General features: G+C 41.0%; 1 protein-coding gene across 1 annotated transcript in view; it reads right to left on the bottom strand.

Moving 5' to 3' along the window:
• The window catches only part of gfra4b (GDNF family receptor alpha 4b), a 190,726-nt gene that overhangs the window by 14,987 nt on the left and 158,139 nt on the right, over nucleotides 1–17,600 (bottom strand). Inside the window, exons 2-4 of the mRNA XM_064344172.1 lie at nucleotides 10,945–11,223; nucleotides 8,795–8,875; nucleotides 290–635 (exon numbers count right to left, since the gene is read on the bottom strand). Of these exons, the coding sequence (XP_064200242.1) occupies nucleotides 290–635; nucleotides 8,795–8,875; nucleotides 10,945–11,223 (706 nt within the window). The remainder of the gene's footprint in view (nucleotides 1–289; nucleotides 636–8,794; nucleotides 8,876–10,944; nucleotides 11,224–17,600) is intronic.

Genomic DNA, 17,600 nt, shown 5'->3' with positions numbered 1-17,600 from the left:
GGTCAGGTATTACATATAAATGCACTTGGCACGGATCAGTATGATTACAATTCCAAAACGTTAGTGTTAACACGTGATATCCAAAAACCATTTCAACACACAGAGAAAAAGCCCCAAACGAGCGCAAAATATCAGCACAAAATATATTAATCTGTTAAAGTTCAAAATTATACAGTTAAGGATAATTGGTAGACCTTGAGTGTGTAATATAGAGATACATTGTTTTAAAACGGATAAAATGTCACATTTTTGTAGTAGCTAAAGTAAAATGGGAGGAGTGGAGGGAGACCTGCACACGTAGTCAGCCTTGCAGGTACGCAGCTGGGTAAGACAGTTGGGCTTTTCCTTGGTCTCGTACGAGCAGCTGGGGACGATGGTCTGGCGGCGGCGCTCGGCGCAGGCGGTGTCCGTGCAGGGGCAGAAGAGCAGCTCGTGGGTATACTCCGCCGGCACCCGGTCGAAGAACTTGCGCAGCGCCTTGTTGCACTTGGGCACGTTGCATGGCGCAGACTTGCCGGACGGCTTGATGCAGGCTGACACGTATTCCGTCCTCAGCTTCTGGCACGTCTCGTCCACATTGCAGGCCTTCGCCGCATCCAGGCAGCGGTTAACCGTCGTCATGCCAACCTCGGACCCTGGAGCAAAGTGATAAAAGAAAAGGCGGGAGATGTGGAAAAGTAGCTTCAAAAATTGTCACTAAGCTAAACTCGCCAAACCACAATTATGTCAAAGGTGGTCAGTGAAGCTAATGAGATGCATAATTTCTCCTCCAAAATATAAGCCTGACCTGGAGCCACAACAAGTTAAGCTAATTAATATAACCTAACATGAAGTCTGCTAAAATTATAATAGTGAGCATTTTACCTCAGAGGCTTCACAGCTCAGTGTTCTCTAAAAAATACTAGCCACCGAGACCCCTCTCTGTACACACACACACACACACACACATATCCCTGTACACACACACACACACACACATACTTTCATTATTTCAGATTTTGCTGATAATTTCCTGGTTCAGCTCTCCGACTCTGTGGGAGGCCCACACCCCACTCCCTTGCCAGCATAGATTTCATTTTTTTGCAGCTTGCATGTTCTCGCAACATTATTTTGGTAACTCTGAGAGCTTCTTTACTCCCAGCAGGGTACCTGATCAATAACGCAATGGAGGCCTTGACCTGCATTGCTGTACAGAACCATTGGGATTCCAGGACATAAAAATGAGACTAAATGTCAACAATTTTGGCAAAAAAACATTATTGTTTATTACACTTTTTAAAATTTTGTGCCCAGTGTCGGGCCAATCTTGTCCAATCCCACTCTAATTTGGAATGCCCTGTTATTTGCAACCACACCACTGCCGATTTGGGAGAGTGTAGACATCAGTGGTTCTCCTCTGAAACATGTGGCCAGTTTCTTATTTTCACAACACAGATTACAGCCAAGCTCACATAGATTGGAGTCAGAGGAAGACCTTTTATATGGGGCTTGACATGTAAATGGACTGCATTTATATAGCGCTTTTATCCAAAGCGCTTTACAATTGATGCCTCTCATTCGCCAGAGCAGTTAGGGGTTAGGTGTCTTGCTCAAGGACACTTTGACATGCCCAGGGCGGGGTTTGAACCGGCAACCCTCCGACTGCCAGACAATCGGTCTTACCTCCTGAGCTATGTCACCCAAGTAGACATGTAGCCCATGGGTGCCTAATTAACCAGGATGGGTCGCTAAAGAGTGATGAAATGCAAACCTATAACTGACTGTACTCTCCCATATCCTTGGACGATGCCTATAGATTGTTACAGCTTGTAGTACCAAAATCCGGGAGTAAGTTCGCTTTTTTTAGCCATGGTTTCATCAGATTTCCAATGCATTTTTCCCATTGGGATTTCGTTTTTTGTTGAATGTAAGGTCTGTGGTAAATGTAAATCTAAGAGAGCTCCATGTTTTGTTCTATTAGATAAATTACACCCATTAATATCACCACCATGGATTTTGAAGCTTTTAAAAAGTTAGTTGCTATATTGAAACTACAACAATGGTCGCTTTCTGGCAACTGCCACTAAAGTTTCCATACTGGCCCGCCTGCACGTGACAACTGTTGTGGTTTCAATATAGCAACTTGTTAGCAACTTACTTTTTTAAAGCACATAACGGCTTCTAAATTTACAGTTGAGATATTAATGGGTGTAATTTATCTCGTAGAACAAAACATAAAACACTTTTCGACATACCTTATGTCATGGTTCTGTCTTTCTGTTTCTCTTTTTCCTTTTTTGGGCCGCCAGATGGCGGTAGTTTTGTTCCTTTTACCTGTTTAATTGTTTTATTGGTTCCAATTATTCTATTATTGTTTTTCAGTTGTGTCTAGTTATCCCTTCCCTCTGTGGTCTGATTGTGCATTGTGCCCTCCTGTGTCTCGTTAGGGTTTTGTCTATTTAAGTCTTCTTCTTCCCTGACTCGGGTGCTGGTTCCTGTTTTCGCTTGTGTTTCCATGTGTGTTTTGCCTGAGAGTTTGCCCGTGTTTCCCCGTGCCTGTTTTTGTCCACCTGTTTCTGCCCTGCCCGTTTAGCTTCTTGTGATTTTTTTGGGATTTTCTGTTTTCTGTTTTTGAGTTTTTATAATTCAAATCTGTGAATTTCCGTTTTGGAGTTCTTCGGGGTTTTTTTTACTCTGCATTTGGGTCCATTCCCTCGCCAATCCGTGACAGAAGGAACCAGCCAGTACTGGACCCAGCAGAGGTTTTTTTTTTCTCTTCCCTTTTCCTTTTCTCTCTCCTCGGGTTTTTTTTTTTTTTTTTTTTTTTGTTTAGCATGCCACCGGTCTGGAGCAAGCCGGTGGTCGCTGGGGGGGCCTCTGGGTTCGGCCCTGCCGTGGAACGGGTCCCCTCATCCGAGCTGGAGGCAGGGCAAAGGCTGGTGGGCATACTCCAGGGGTCGCGTACTTCGACGGAATACGCAACCAAGTTTTGTGCTCTCACTAAGTGGATGGTGCCAGGAGGACCTGTGCATGTTTTTCCGGCATGGCCTGAGGGACGCCCTTCAGGGTGGGCTAATCTCCTTCAGGCTGGACCAATCCTCGGACCTCGAGGCCCTCATGGCGTCGGCCCTCTGCTTGGAGACTTGTACCCAGGAGCATACAGAGAAGCCTCCTGCTCTGCCCCGAGCCCCGGAGAAGCCTCCTGCTGAGCCCCGGAGAGGCCTCCTGCTCGGTCCGCCATCCAGGAGAGGCCGCCTGCTCGGCCCGCCGTCCCGCAGGGGCCTGTCGGCCAATCCGTTTACCCATCTGTCTGCCTGCCTGTCTGTAAGTCAGTCGGCTTGTTTTGTCCTGTCTGCCCGTCTGTCAGTCCTTGTGCCTGTTTCTGGGTTCTCCCCTTACCTTCCCTGTCTGCCTGTCCCTTTGTGTGTCGATTAGTCTTGCGGTGTCTCCCTGCGTGCTTGTCTTGTCTGTCATTTTGTTAGGTCTGATTGTGCATTGTGCTCATTGTGCGGGTGCTGGTTCCTTGTGTTTTCGCTTGTGTTTCCATGTGCGTTTTGCCTGAGAGTTTGCCTGTGTTTCCCCGTGCCTGTTTTTGTCCACCTGTTTCTGCCCTGCTCGTTTAGCTTGTGATTTTTTTTGGATTTTCTGTTTTCTGTTTTTGAGTTTTTATAATTAAAATCTGAATTTCCGTTTTGGAGTTCTTCGGGTTTTTTTACTCTGCATTTGGGTCCATTCCCTCGCCAATCCGTGACACCTTAACCACAGATCTTATTTTCGACAGAAAAGGAAATGCCTATGGGAAAAATGAATTGGAAATTTGCAGAGGGAACCCATGGCGGAAGTAACACCAGAGTTGTCCTACAAAAAGATGTAATCACTGTAACACTGTCACCATGTGGAGCTACCGGCCACAGCCAGCACTGGCATGATTTGGATTCAATCCATGATTGCAAGGCTCATCCATGCACAACAGTGTAGTGCCTTAACCAATGGAGACACCCAACAGCCCTTGTTTATTATTTTAATCACTATATTTTCATAACATAGTGGGTCATTTTCCATATTTACCATATATGAAAAATATGATTTTGGAAATCCAGCAGCATTAGTGAAGAATTGTATTAGAATAAAATTATGCACTCTCACAGCTGTTTATCTTGCAGCAATCTGTCATGATCTAAAATTCCTCTTCCTGTTTTATTCATAATTAAAGTACACATTTATTTTTCCTTTAAAATCTTAAATCCAATTGGATATGCAATTTCAGCTCTGTTGGCAGTCATTCAAATTCGAACTGTTTGGCATGCTTCTCATTTGCCAGAGTGAGTCACATCCACACAGCACATAAAGTCTAAAAAGCAAATAGCATTTTATAGGTGTGGCAGAGTCGTATAATTGTAAGGGACCTGCACTTGAATACCAAAGGTTGCAGGTTGGTATTTATTATAAGGTCCTATGTAGAATATATAAAACATTTAACATTGCGTGAGTCACTCTGGATTACAGCATCTGCTAAATGCAATGTAATGTAATGCTTGCTGGTTCACACAAAGAGAAGACTGACAAAAAGTCCCAGAATGTGAAATCTGTAGATGTGGTAACCCATTATTCTTGAATGCACTGACACAGATGTAATTGCATTGAGACAGAAGTCAAAACTTATCATATTCATGTCTTGGAATCACCCAAAGCATTTTAAAAAAATCAGAATCCCTTTAAAACTAGGATGGGGGTGAATGCTTTTGCCTTTATGTGCACATTATTGAGGATTACGGGAGAATGTTCAAAGCCAATTGCAAAGAGCCGAAAGCAAGCATCCATCATGCCTTTGTTTTGACAGCTGGACGCCCAAAGCAGTCTGCAATGTTTGCTTGACCTCTGACCCCCTTTTTTATTCTAAAAACACCCCATCACATTAAAGAGGATTTAGTATAGGGAAACACTCCTACTGAAAATAATTAAGGGAAAATATAAGTCCCATATTATAAACATTCTTAATATTTTTTAGCATTGCCCGGTCCCAATACACACAAGCTAATTAGGTAACAATTCATGGACTGTGATCGGTTTATAATTTGACTGGGCAAAGCTTAACAATAAATTCCCTGAGATGGACACATGCACCAACAATCAATGTTGCTTCTGAGTGACTAAGCAACTGATTGTAGCTTGTTCATCAGTTTATAGGCTTCTGTTCAATCATTTATGTTAAGCTTTGTCCTGTAAAACAGAGAATTCTAGATTATCTACACACATCCCTGATTCTGCATATAAAGCTTTCATATTTATTTTCTAAATCATTTGTACTTCTGTTCCTCCAAATTAAGCAGATCTTTTCCCTATATTAATGATTCAGTAACTACACAGTAAATGGTAATACTACTTTTTGAAGAAGTATTTATGACGATAAGAGTTATCTTATTAAATTTAGTAGTGAAATTACAAGCAAATTTACACCCAACGTCAAAGCCGCTGATTACAAGGGGTTGACTATACAGTATATTGGCAGCTGTACAGGGCAGCAGTGTGAAGCTATAATGACAATAAGCAACAACTACGTTTTTTTTTTCAAATTAGTAAGCTACCACTGTTGACCAGACCATTCCGGCTTCATTTAAAATACAGCCAAAACCATAGAAACAAACAGAAAATGAACAGAACTCATGGTATTATGAGTAACCTACTGAAGTAAAACACAGGTGTCTGATTGTTTTTCATTTCAGTCCACGGGTGGGACACACTTGCAGTTTGCCACTTGTAGAACAACAGTGAATGTAAAACACAATGTTTATAATTTTCTGATTGGTTTTTTCAGAACGAAAGGTCCCCTGCAGCACCGATTAGCATCACACACAATGCTAACAAGAGAAGAGCACTCAAATTTTCATACCCCGTGCAGGAACTGATTTCTGATATTTGCACCACGGCTGGCGGCAGCTATGGGCAGGGGTGGGCTCAGCCCACCCAAACGGACGTCTTGCCCACCCAGTCAAAAGTTAAGAAAAAAAATTTAATTTAAATTTTTTTTGTTCAGCCAATGGAAAAATAGCACAGAAAATATCAGTACCGTTCCTAACTTCTGATTGGGTGGGCAGCCACGGGTTGAAACAGCTAGTTTCTCTGATGCAGTGTACTGCCAGTTGATTTAATTAGCGGTATTAAAGAGCATATTGCAGGTTGGAGGCCCCAGTGAATCAATGTGTAGGAAAATGATGCAGGAACTAGATGTTCATAAAAACATACTTATATATACACACTAGTGACTTCTGGAGTCGTTTTGTTGTGAGACAATTTTACTCCGGCATCTAAAAAACACCAACCCGGAAGTGACGTAACAGAAGGGAGAGCGGTCAAGTTGAACAATAAGAAGAATGGATCTCAACGCTAGTTTTGACACAAAAGGTAGTAAATGTTTATGCAAACGCATATGACGGACCACATCCTTACCATTATGAGCCTGCTAGGCGTCCAAGAGACCAGGCACAGACCAGGGTTACAAGGAATAATGGTCAGAGGAGAGAAATTGAGTTGGTGTGAGGAGAACCAGTGGAGAACTGGGCAGGTGTCTTGGTGAGTGACCAGCGTTAGCTTATAGATATATCCACATTATATAATACCACTAACCTATTTAAAGACACTTAATTTCAAAAATAACGTATACAACCGAAATGTTTGGAGCAGTAATACTTACATAGCAATATAACATTTTATCTGTGTTCAGTAGATAGAGACAGAGACAGTAAATCAATGACACAGTCCTAACAGCTTCTGTTTCGCTCCAGAAAACGATGTCAGCTAGGCTATCAGCAAACAAATGGCTTAGCTATGCCCAGACGTCCTCAATAATAATAGTATTTTCCAAGAAATTACAAAAAATCGTTGACAACGTTTCGTTAGGTGCAGCGTCTTTTAATGCTACCCCAGAATGTTCATATGTGAATGCGATGATGAGAAAAGATTTGGTTACGCTGACCTATAAAAGGCTAAAAGCAAAAATAGACATGTTATACATCGTTAGAAAGCTTATACTCTCACCTACTGAATAAATGAATTGTCAATCAAGCCCGACTGTACTAAAAATGGCGACAACGCCGTAATCAACATGTGTGGTATGACGCACAGCTATTTTGGAAAGCACCCAGGCGTCACAAATGCGCGTATATTTCACAAACGGATTGTCCAAGACAATATATGACCACTCAGTCTCAAAAGCGACATGTCTACGCGTAAAACCAATGGTAAGGTTGTATGTTTACTCAATATTTAGTCACAGATATTGACTGTAGAATGAACAAGTATCTATGGGCGTTAGCTAACGATATTAACGCTGTGTTCACATCACAACATTGTAAAGTTTTCTATCATGTATCAGGCTATAACAAAACTAGTATTGGTTGTCTAATACCGGCAGGAGTATTTTGTAACAAATGCAGCAGTGAAGTCCCGTCTCTTCACCTGCACAAAACGCACCCAGGCACGAAAGCTAGTGTGCTCGATGTCCTGACAGGCTGGAGTTTGTGCTAACTGCACAAACACAATAATTTACCATGATGATACATGGTGAAATACAATATAAAACTACTGAAAAAAAACCAACTCACTATATCACGACCGCTAAGACTCACTACTACTGCACATTGGGCTAATATGACGCAACATTGAGAAAAAAAGGCATTTTTTTTTTTTTTTCAAAACCGCCACTAGTTTTTCTGAATTTATGCCCTTATGTCTTGTAAAAATTATTCAAGCCTGCATTAACTTTTCAAATGGTCATTTACAGACAAGGTTAAGTATACATTTTGTAAAAAATCACAGCTTCAATCATTTTGTGTGCTACACTGACTTGAGTGCTTATTCGGATGAGGTTAGCGAGCAATAGCTAATGTTTTCATTGAAACAAATCTGGTCCTCATGTTGCCAAGAACAGACTCCAAAGCTAGAATCAAAACTAGATATTGAAAGCTCTCTTATACCTGCACTAAGGAAGCAACTGAACACATTTGACTAATCAGAAACACCTGTGACGCTATTTGTCCCAAACATTATCACACCCTAAAATGGGCTGAATATTTATATAAAGTGCTGTAATTTCTACATGGTGAAACCGAGAGGTATAAAAATGCCCTTAAATAAAAGCTGAGAATGTGCACTTTAACCACTTGTGAATTTCTTAATGGGGTTCCTAAACTGTTAAAAGGCAAAATCTTGGCTAATATTACTGTTATTGAAACATCCTTTACATGGGGCTAATATAATGTATGAATTAAATAGTACCTGAACAGAGCCCTAATAAAGGATTAGTGCACATTTATTGGAGTTTAAATAAATAGTTATTGACTCATTCATGAGGGCTTAATTATCACTTAATATGTAGACTTCTAAGATAATGTGTAACCAATTTTGCTGTTACATTTTAGCCTTGCAAATTGATTGATAAATCAACTATAATAATTATGAATTAAATGTCATGTAAGTATGTCTTTAACTGAGTCATGCATACAGTTACTGTTTAAAGAACTAAAAGTCCCAGAATCCATGTACCTGAAACTGAAAAAGCCACTAACCTATTAGATATGTAAATTTACATAAAGTTGAATACAGCTGAGTGAACAGGCTAGTCTCTCTGTAATTGATTAATTGGCCTCTAAGTAATTTGACGGAAAGTAACATTTGACTCAAGAAATTAATCTTTCATGGAAGCACAAATTATGGATGTCAGAGTTGATCATAAAACACCACTTTTCATTGAAAAGATTTGAAAGTACATTTAGAAGTTAAGGGGGCTGGCTCACTGTTAAATCAGCCACTAACTCACCAGCAGCAATAGAGGCCAGGCGCACATAGTCATAGGTCTTCTCCACAGCTTCGTATGGGTAGCTTTCCACCAAGTTGTAACCTGGGAAGACATGGGCACAAGGTAGTGAGAATATTGTATGGTGAACCTTTTAGGAGTAAAGGTATAGTATGCTGTGGGGTATAATGTCCAAATCAAACCCATTTGAGGCCATGAAGTGTTCCCTAATATTAAGCCCATCCACCAGAATATTCACTTTTAAAATTGACACTGCTTAATTAATCAGCATATAGTCAATCGTAGATGTAGCTTATATAAGGCGGGGTAGAATATTCTTACATTCAGCATCCTTTATCCCTTCTATGTTTCGGTAACAGGCTGTGGATCCCAGGCCCTCCATAATAACAAAACCAGAGTTCCCCCCTCCCCCAACACTTTTGACATGAGAAGTACACCACAGATTTTGATTCAACTCATAAATACAGCACAATTGACTCTTGAAAGCTTGGACCAAGAACCCTACTGTTGCGGGTGTCACTGGAAACCGCTTTTGTCTGAAAAAAGCACCTGGGAGCCAAAGAGAAAATATAGTTTTTATTCAGCCAGGAAATGGAGAAACTCCTAAATTAACTAACGTCAGGACATGTCGAGTTGCAGCTAGATTAGGTTTCTGGATCGATGTGCCCTGGACACACATCGCATTTGCTGGTACTTTGACCTCAGCTGCTGAGGTCAGTGTTGCAGCAAGGTGAGTATTTGTGGAATGGAAGGTTGTTGAGATTTTGGGGTAGTGACTTGTGGGTAGGTTGGTAGGTTACCACCCTAGTTACCAATATAGATTTCTGTTACAGGATTGAAGAATTCCAAAACACACATGCACAAGCACGCTCGCATGTCTACTTTTTTGCTTTGGTGTGGCATGGGGGAAGGCTCTGATTGGTGGGTCTGGAGGCAGGTCCTGAATGTGATGTCAGCAAACAGGCTAGCCAAATGAAAAATCCCTCTTGCCCACTCGTGTTGGGCTTTTCAGTTCCTTGCAAGGACTTGGATCCTTTGATTCAGTTCACTGCGAATATATGTTCACAGATTAATTCACTAATTCACTCAGTGCTGTCACTCGTGAACAACTTTAAGGACCTACAGCCATCATTTGTTCAGTAAATATTTTTTCAGTGATTCATCATGGCAGCAAGGGGAGCCCCAATTAGGGTCAAAGAGATCCAAGCAATTCCTGCCAAATAGAGTGAGAACAATCAAATGAACCAATCATTACATGGAGGGGATACAGTTAATTGTTCACTTCAAAGATTCCTTAAGAGCATAAAAATATGCAGACAAGCCTCCACTAAAACATACCAATTTTCAAAGCATCAAATCTTGAAATGTCTCCATGTGCAAAATTGTCTTCACATTACTTTCTGTAGGAAACCACTCAAAAGTAGTGTTTTCATTACGTGGGACAACATTTATTTGTTAATTTACTGTACATATCTATTGTATTGTATATATCTTTCTTAAATCCCAAGTTCTCTGAAATGTGTGCTCTCAGCCACCACAGTCCACCAGCTCGGCTGCCACAGTTAGACAAGGACAGAGCCAGTGATGCAGCTGGTACTAACAGAATGCATAAGATCAAACGGAGTTGTTACGAGTGAGTGAAATGTGGGAGATTCACCACTTGGGATGGTCCCTCAGGACAGCTTTTAACAAAAATAACTTTGAAACACCTTTTTTTGTTTTATGTAGTGACCCCATTTCTCTTAACATTGGTATTCACCTCCAATAGTCTGTTTCCAGTACAGCAAACAGAGAGCCAGCTGAGGCTATTGCTTGAAATGGGCCGTACGGATCAGAAGCCCTTGGAGTATTTGTTCTTATTCTAACACTATTTATTTGATTTGGCCATGGATTTACCATTCATTTGAAGAGCCCCACCCCCCAGCCATGTTCCCTACATCTTCACTAATTGTGTTTCCAATGCAAAGTAACAACTGAGTGGATAACCAATCAGCTGTACTGTCTCACTGACCATGATATGGCTCTGTATGATATGAAAATTCTCTCGTGGCAGTTTATCATTCACCACTGGTTTACAGCTTGATATTTACTTCCTGACTAGCCCTGCCCCTAGTGGGGAGTCCCGCATGATGATTGGCTGTCAGCTGTCTTACCATGCAGCATGGACTGGTGCAGACTCCAGTAGATGCTGAGGCAGTTCTTCTCCCTCTTCATTCCCCTCTTACACTGGCAGCCATGCAGTGGGCTGGAAAGGAGCGCCGTCACGGCGTTGGCGCACTGACTGCGAGCACCAGGCCCCAGCTTCATGCTGCCGTCGCCTGCCACACACTGCCGCAGCGTGCGCAGGCGCGGGCTGCAGGTGTCGTCGCTGGAGCACATGTCTCCTGCGTGCAGGCAGTCCTTCCCCGTTGACAGAGCCACCTGCAGGATACCTGCGGAGTAAACCAGAAAGAGAGTGAGATAGCAGACTTCAAGATCCACCACAATAGTATAGCCTGGGTGCACTGAACTTATCCTGAAATTTGTAATTGAAATAAGCTCATTGAAATGGTGATCATCAGACTGTACAAAGAAAATAATTTCTTTTTTTTTTGGGGTGGGGATTCCATATTTTCTCTGCTAATTCCCAGTTCTAGTAGGACCCCTTCTCATCTATGACATTCACCACAATCCTGGAGGGTGAAGACTTAATTTGAACTGCTTGGTACCTCATTCCAACAAGGCAACACGTTGTGGTGCAGGGACGAGCCCCATGGCCTCAGATCAAAACCATACGTGCAACTGGGGATTGCGTCATTCTGAGTATGCGAGGGTTCAGTTATCATGCTGCAGATATTTAGCAGACGTTCTTACCCGAAGCGAATTACACAGCTTTTGCATTTTTCCATAGTATCTATACAACTGGGTATATACTGAAGCAATTCAGGCTTAAGTACCTTTCTCAAGGGCACAATGGCAGTTTCCTACCTACAGTGTAAAAATTGGTGTAAAACTATAACTGTGCTCAAACTGACCATTTGTAAATAGTGTTGGAAACACACATGCTTAGCTGCACTGTAGGTGATTTGTTTTGTGCTGGAGACACATGCTTTGGGCTGTCCACGGCTTGACTAATTCAGACTGGAGAAATGTATTTAGTCAGACAGGTTAGGTAACTGTCTCCATCATAGAGTCAAGTTCATCAGATAGGGGCAGGGTGGTTTATCAACCACTTGTATTTTCTCCCATATTTAAAAATTCTTCATTGTGGAGGTCATCCAATTTTGTGATATATTTATATATTTATTGGATGACTTCAAAGAGAATTTTGTGGAATTAAAGTGGCACTTCAGGCAATCACAAAGCACAACAATTTGCTTCAATTGCTGTAACTTTCAGTGGTAACATCACAGTAAGCATTTTTTTTGTCCAAAACAGAAATGATTATCAGTGCAGTTTGCTAGGCAATCTTTAAAAGAGAGGCAGGAAAACACCCTGGGCAGTCACTAATCCATTGCAGGGCAAACACACCACTCACTCACATACTCATACCTAGAGGCAGTTTAAACTATCCAATTAGCCTAACCTGCATGTCTTTGTACTGTGGGAGGAAACACCACCATACCACATCTACATAAATTCAAATTAGTATTCCAAATATGACCTGTGCATAAATCTGTGACTCCAGGCAGTGAAGAAATATAGTTAGTAGAAATGGCACAGTGGTGAACTGGTGTAACTTTTTAATAAAATGAATACATTTGCCGTCATGAAATGCATATGGGTGGCCGTGAGTGAGTTTTGGTAAAGCATATATAAGCGTAAGAAAACATTAGAGTAAAAGAGGAAATTATCCGCCTGAGGGCGAGGCGGGATTCATCCTTCAACCGGAGGTTTACCATTCTGTGACTTTGTTAGTGCAGCACCATGACATAGCTATGTAATGCGTGAAATATCATTAGCAAACCTGTCCGTGGTTTTGAAGAAGAACACAGGCCCTTAAGCACAGAAGAGCTCCCGTTGAATCCATATGGCTTTGCAATATTGTAGCCGGTTAATAACTGAACATGCAGACGGTACGTCATAATGCAATGTATACGTTCGGTGAACGGCGGGTAGATATGGTGCAAAAGCAAGAATTGAGAAGTAGTAGACAATTATTAGTGAGGGTAAAAGCAGGTTAAAGAAACATGTTCCTAGCTGGGCTTGAACCTATGACCCCATGTTCCCAAAACTGTAACCTTGCCCACTAGGCCAAAGGCAGACTAGCTGTTTAAACAGGAAATGTTTCAGAGTAAAAAGGTATGGGTATTGTGTGTGTGTATGCAGGTTTTTGATTGGGTCATGTAGGTGAAGATTTGGCTGGTGTCGGTAAAATGTCCAATGGGGAGACATTTTATTTGTGGGATAGGCGGCAGGAAAAATAAGAATGAGAAGAAGAAGAAGAAGAAGAGGAAGAAGGAGAAAACGCAAAATCCCCGTAGTTTGGGGCTTTATTGTGTGGACATGTGAAGTTGTTTATGAATTCTGTCTGTTGAAATGGAGTGAGAATGTACAGAATTTAATGTTTTTAAGGGCTGAGTGTCTGTGGCTGTTGTGGTTATTTCTGTGGGGAACCCTGAAAAGTGCCAAACTCTCGGTGCTGTATAGGTATGGGGCATGCCCCTGCCAAGGCATAACTTGGCGGGATGGTATACCTGCCATCCCAATATATATATACATATATATATATATATATTCTTTTGCCCATTTTGTAAAAGGGAAAAATAGGAGAGAAGGGGTTTCTGTGTCATGTCGGAGATACTTTAAGTTCATGACAAATCATGTAATATATTTCAGAAGTGAGAAAGGAAATGACTATTCGAGTGGAACATTTTATTAGACTCAACAGAAATCTTACACTGGATGACATAAAATTCACTTCCACATTTTTTATGACATAACAATAGGTAAGTATACTTACATATAAGTATATAGGGGTTTCTGGGATGTTTTAATAGATTTTTTAAATGTATTAATTATGTTTCATGCTTCTGTGTTGTATACTTTCCAGTCTGCCTTTTTTGTTGTACCTCCTCGAAGAAGAAAATAGTAAAAGGTTTTGACTGCTCTACCTCTTATCCTTTCCTCATCCTACCCAGAGATTTTTTTCAATTGTTGTTCAAGAATTTATCATTAAAATCTCATTTTACACTGTACATTACATTACATTACAGGCATTTAGCAGACGCTCTTATCCAGAGCGACTTACACAACTTTTACATAGTATTTTACATTGTATCCATTTATACAGTTGGATATATACTGAAGCAATTTCGGTTAAGTACCTTGCTCAGGGGTACAACGGCAGTGCCCTACCTGGGAATCGAACCAACAACCTTTCGGTTACAAGGGCAGGGGGAACAGGGCAGAGGGAAATCACACTTAAATCAAGTATAGAATGTCAGCAAGCTCATTTTGTTAAGGATAAAGGAACTGTTTTCCAATTAATCAAAGTGATGAAAAATGCAATGCTGTGAAATATACTGTATTAGAGCATTGCTGAAAATTTTACAGGTTACTTTGCTTTCTATGAAAATGCATCAAATATGTACCTAATGGGTATTTAAAAAAAATCTATGCTCCACTGTCCCTTAAAATTGTACACTATGGGGGGAGTTGATGAATGTTTGAAAACTTAATCCAGAGAAAGAGTTTTGCTGGAAATACCAATCAAACTGACAGTGCTGATGTGGATTAATAAAAGGACCCATTAGCTGGACTTTTCAGAACAATTTCAGGAGAAAGTAGTTTCCTGGCAGGCCATAGCCACGGACTGTGATGCGGTACAGTGAGAGAACAACCTTATTCCATGGTAGTGATGCCTTTCCCTGACTCTATTACCTGAAGGAGGACCAGAGGAGTTTCCTCAACACTGACCTAGGCTGACAGCATGGTGACAGTCAACCAGTTACGTTAAGTTGGCCTAGAACCAAGGCAAGCCAAAACAAACCAGGTGTGTTTATCCTCTATGGTGAACCAAAGTCGGGATATCATTTTTCAGTGCTTAATCCTATTTTGATATTTGTAAAAATCTACAGTGGGTTTTTCAGTTAAGATCTAAACATTTCAGCACTGCACATTCATTGATGAACTGCTGTTATATGCTGATGACAACTTGGACACATCTCAGAACTTTTTCCTCTAACAAAGTTGTGAGAAATCCACAAGAGCAATATAGGCTGTTGTAGGCTATGCCTGCAAAGTTAAATTCTAAAGATTTCCAGGGTCAGTTGTACACAAACTGAAATGACCTGATAAAGGGTGGCCTGCCATATAGAGTGTCAGAGTATCAGTTAAAATGTGCCTTTGAAGTGAACCGCAGAGACTCACACTCACTCACACCAGACTCCTACAAAGCTGCAGAAGTATCATTGTGTAGGCCAATTATGCTTTGCGGTTGCTATCCAACTATTGTAACAACTTGTTATAACAATCTTATTCCAATGGCTCTGAACTTGAGGTTGACACAATCCTTCCAAGCATCATGTCAGTAGTGCTGATAATGAGCCTGGGGCTTTCCAGGAATCTCTGTTGGTTTTGCACAGTTCCTAGACTGTTGGTGGATATGATGATTTTTGATCCATCTTTTGCTCATTTAGATGATTTGCCTTTTTTGAATGATATTGTTCATGCAGGGCTTAACATTAACTTGTTGGCACGCCAGCTACTGTGGCTAGTGGTTTTCAAAAGTCACTAACTACTCAGAATTTTCACCAGCCAAAATCCTCCCCATAAAGAAAGTTATAAATTTAGGTAATTGGACAATTTACCTACATGCATTTGTTTGGGCATTGAGTAAACTGTGTGTGTGCGTGCGTGTGTGTGTGAGTAGAAAAATCTGAAATATCTAAAAAGCTGTCTTTTACAAAGCATGCTCTTCAAGATCGTTTAAAATCTTTGCCATGCATATTCTCCAAGTTTCTGTGCAGAGAACAAAGAGTACATATATCCACAATTTTAAAGTAGTAAAAACAGCTGTCCCAGGTTTTACTCGGTGCAGTTATCCAGCTAATTCAGTAATCCTCTTTGATTCCCTGGTATATCTGTGTATTAGATACATTCTATTCATTTAATACGTTGCATTGAAGTCTGCTGAGCCTTTATTTGTGGTCACGTCAATAACCTGACGCTTACTTTTTCTGAACTAGTACTAGTGCTGAATTTTTCATTGTTACGAAAATTGTTGTTTTCTGTGTTTGGTGCTGTAATCATTGTCACATCTGTGTTTTCTGATCAGAACTAGAGAATCTTAATCGCCCTCCAGTGGTGTAGAGTGTCCTAAATGAACACTTTGAAGCCAAAATGAGTATATGTATACACATGCTTGTATGCGGGGCTGTGTTTGGCTGTTTGGCCGAGTTTTCCTTCTCCCACTGAGGAAACAAGAGTGAAAGGGCAAAGTGGATGGCCAATATGATGAGCACACACAGCGCACCCATTACTCGTGGCAGTTGTAGTATCATGTAGTATCACCACAAATTGATTTAACTATTTCAGATACATTTTGTAAACTACAAAATTCTTCTTTTTTCATAGAACACGCTACCAAAAAGGTTACCCGCCAAAGTGGCTAGTAACGAGTGGACGAGTTACACGGCACTGCCAAATTCTACATGCATTTGGCGGGTGGGGGGTGTTAATGTCACACCCTGGATGCATCACAGCTAAAGACTGAATGTATACCCAGTTCTCAAGTGCTGCAGTGCACTTTGGGAAATCAATCAGTGCATATGTACACACATAATTAACTATTTGGACCAATTAAGGCAATGTAACTGGACGGAACAATAGTCAGAATACAACTAGCATGCATGCTGACAACCAGGAATTGAATTAAACACCCCCGGTTTCATCCTTTTTGATTCTGATAAACTGTAAGGGGGGAGCAATATGATTAGAGGGGTATGAGATGTCCACAGGGCAGGAATTCCTCCCTAACTACTAAAGCAGTCTGCTGCACAATTCTCTGATCTCATAAATGGGTCGTTTAATCCGCTGCTGTGATTCTCCCCATACTCAGCGGAGAAATGAGATCAGTGTGCGGAGATCGTGGCGATTGCGCTGCTGCCAAAGCCGAGCCGCCACGCTGGCAGTTCAAAGAATGGAAGCCAAGTGCGATTACAAGGATTAGCCCCCATCCTGTCGTTCCGATTCATTCCACGTGCAAGCTCTTTATCCTCTTGATCGAAGCAGTTTCCTTCTCATACTCCATAGGCCACAATGCAGGATGCTGCCAACTTCCTGCCTTGAGGAATGGCTAATGTCAGTGCACAAGCTAGATTACATCACTTATTTCCTTAACTGACACCCTTATCCATGGTGTCTTACATAGTTCACTTCTTTCATTTTATACGTTTATACTGGATATTTACTTAAAGGACTATATGTACTAAAGGGAGAACATTTTGTTTATAACAAGTGTCCCTTAACAGAATCATGGAAAATGATGTTTGCTGTTTTTTTAAAATTTCATCTAAAATTAGCCCATTCAGACCCAAGAAACCAGGCGTACTGAATTAACTGTAGAATAAAGTGGTTGGTTTAATTGATTGATTAAGTGGCGAGCACAGCAAAAACGAGCACATTCTGTGTGAACTGGATTTAGCATGCTATAAATGTGTGACCCCAACAGATTACACTTCACAATAAAAGGCAGGTATATTTACTAGCCGATCAAACAGGACCACAAATGCAATTTATCACTCCATTCAAGGAGAACATAGGGGTAAAATAAATAAATAAAAATATGTGTGTCTGTTTTTTTACACTGAAGTTTATGTTTGACAGC

The sequence above is a fragment of the Anguilla rostrata genome, chromosome 7 (genome assembly GCF_018555375.3).
Source record: "Anguilla rostrata isolate EN2019 chromosome 7, ASM1855537v3, whole genome shotgun sequence".
Classification (NCBI taxonomy): Eukaryota; Metazoa; Chordata; class Actinopteri; order Anguilliformes; family Anguillidae; genus Anguilla; species Anguilla rostrata.
This window is presented reverse-complemented; position numbering and strand designations above follow the sequence as displayed.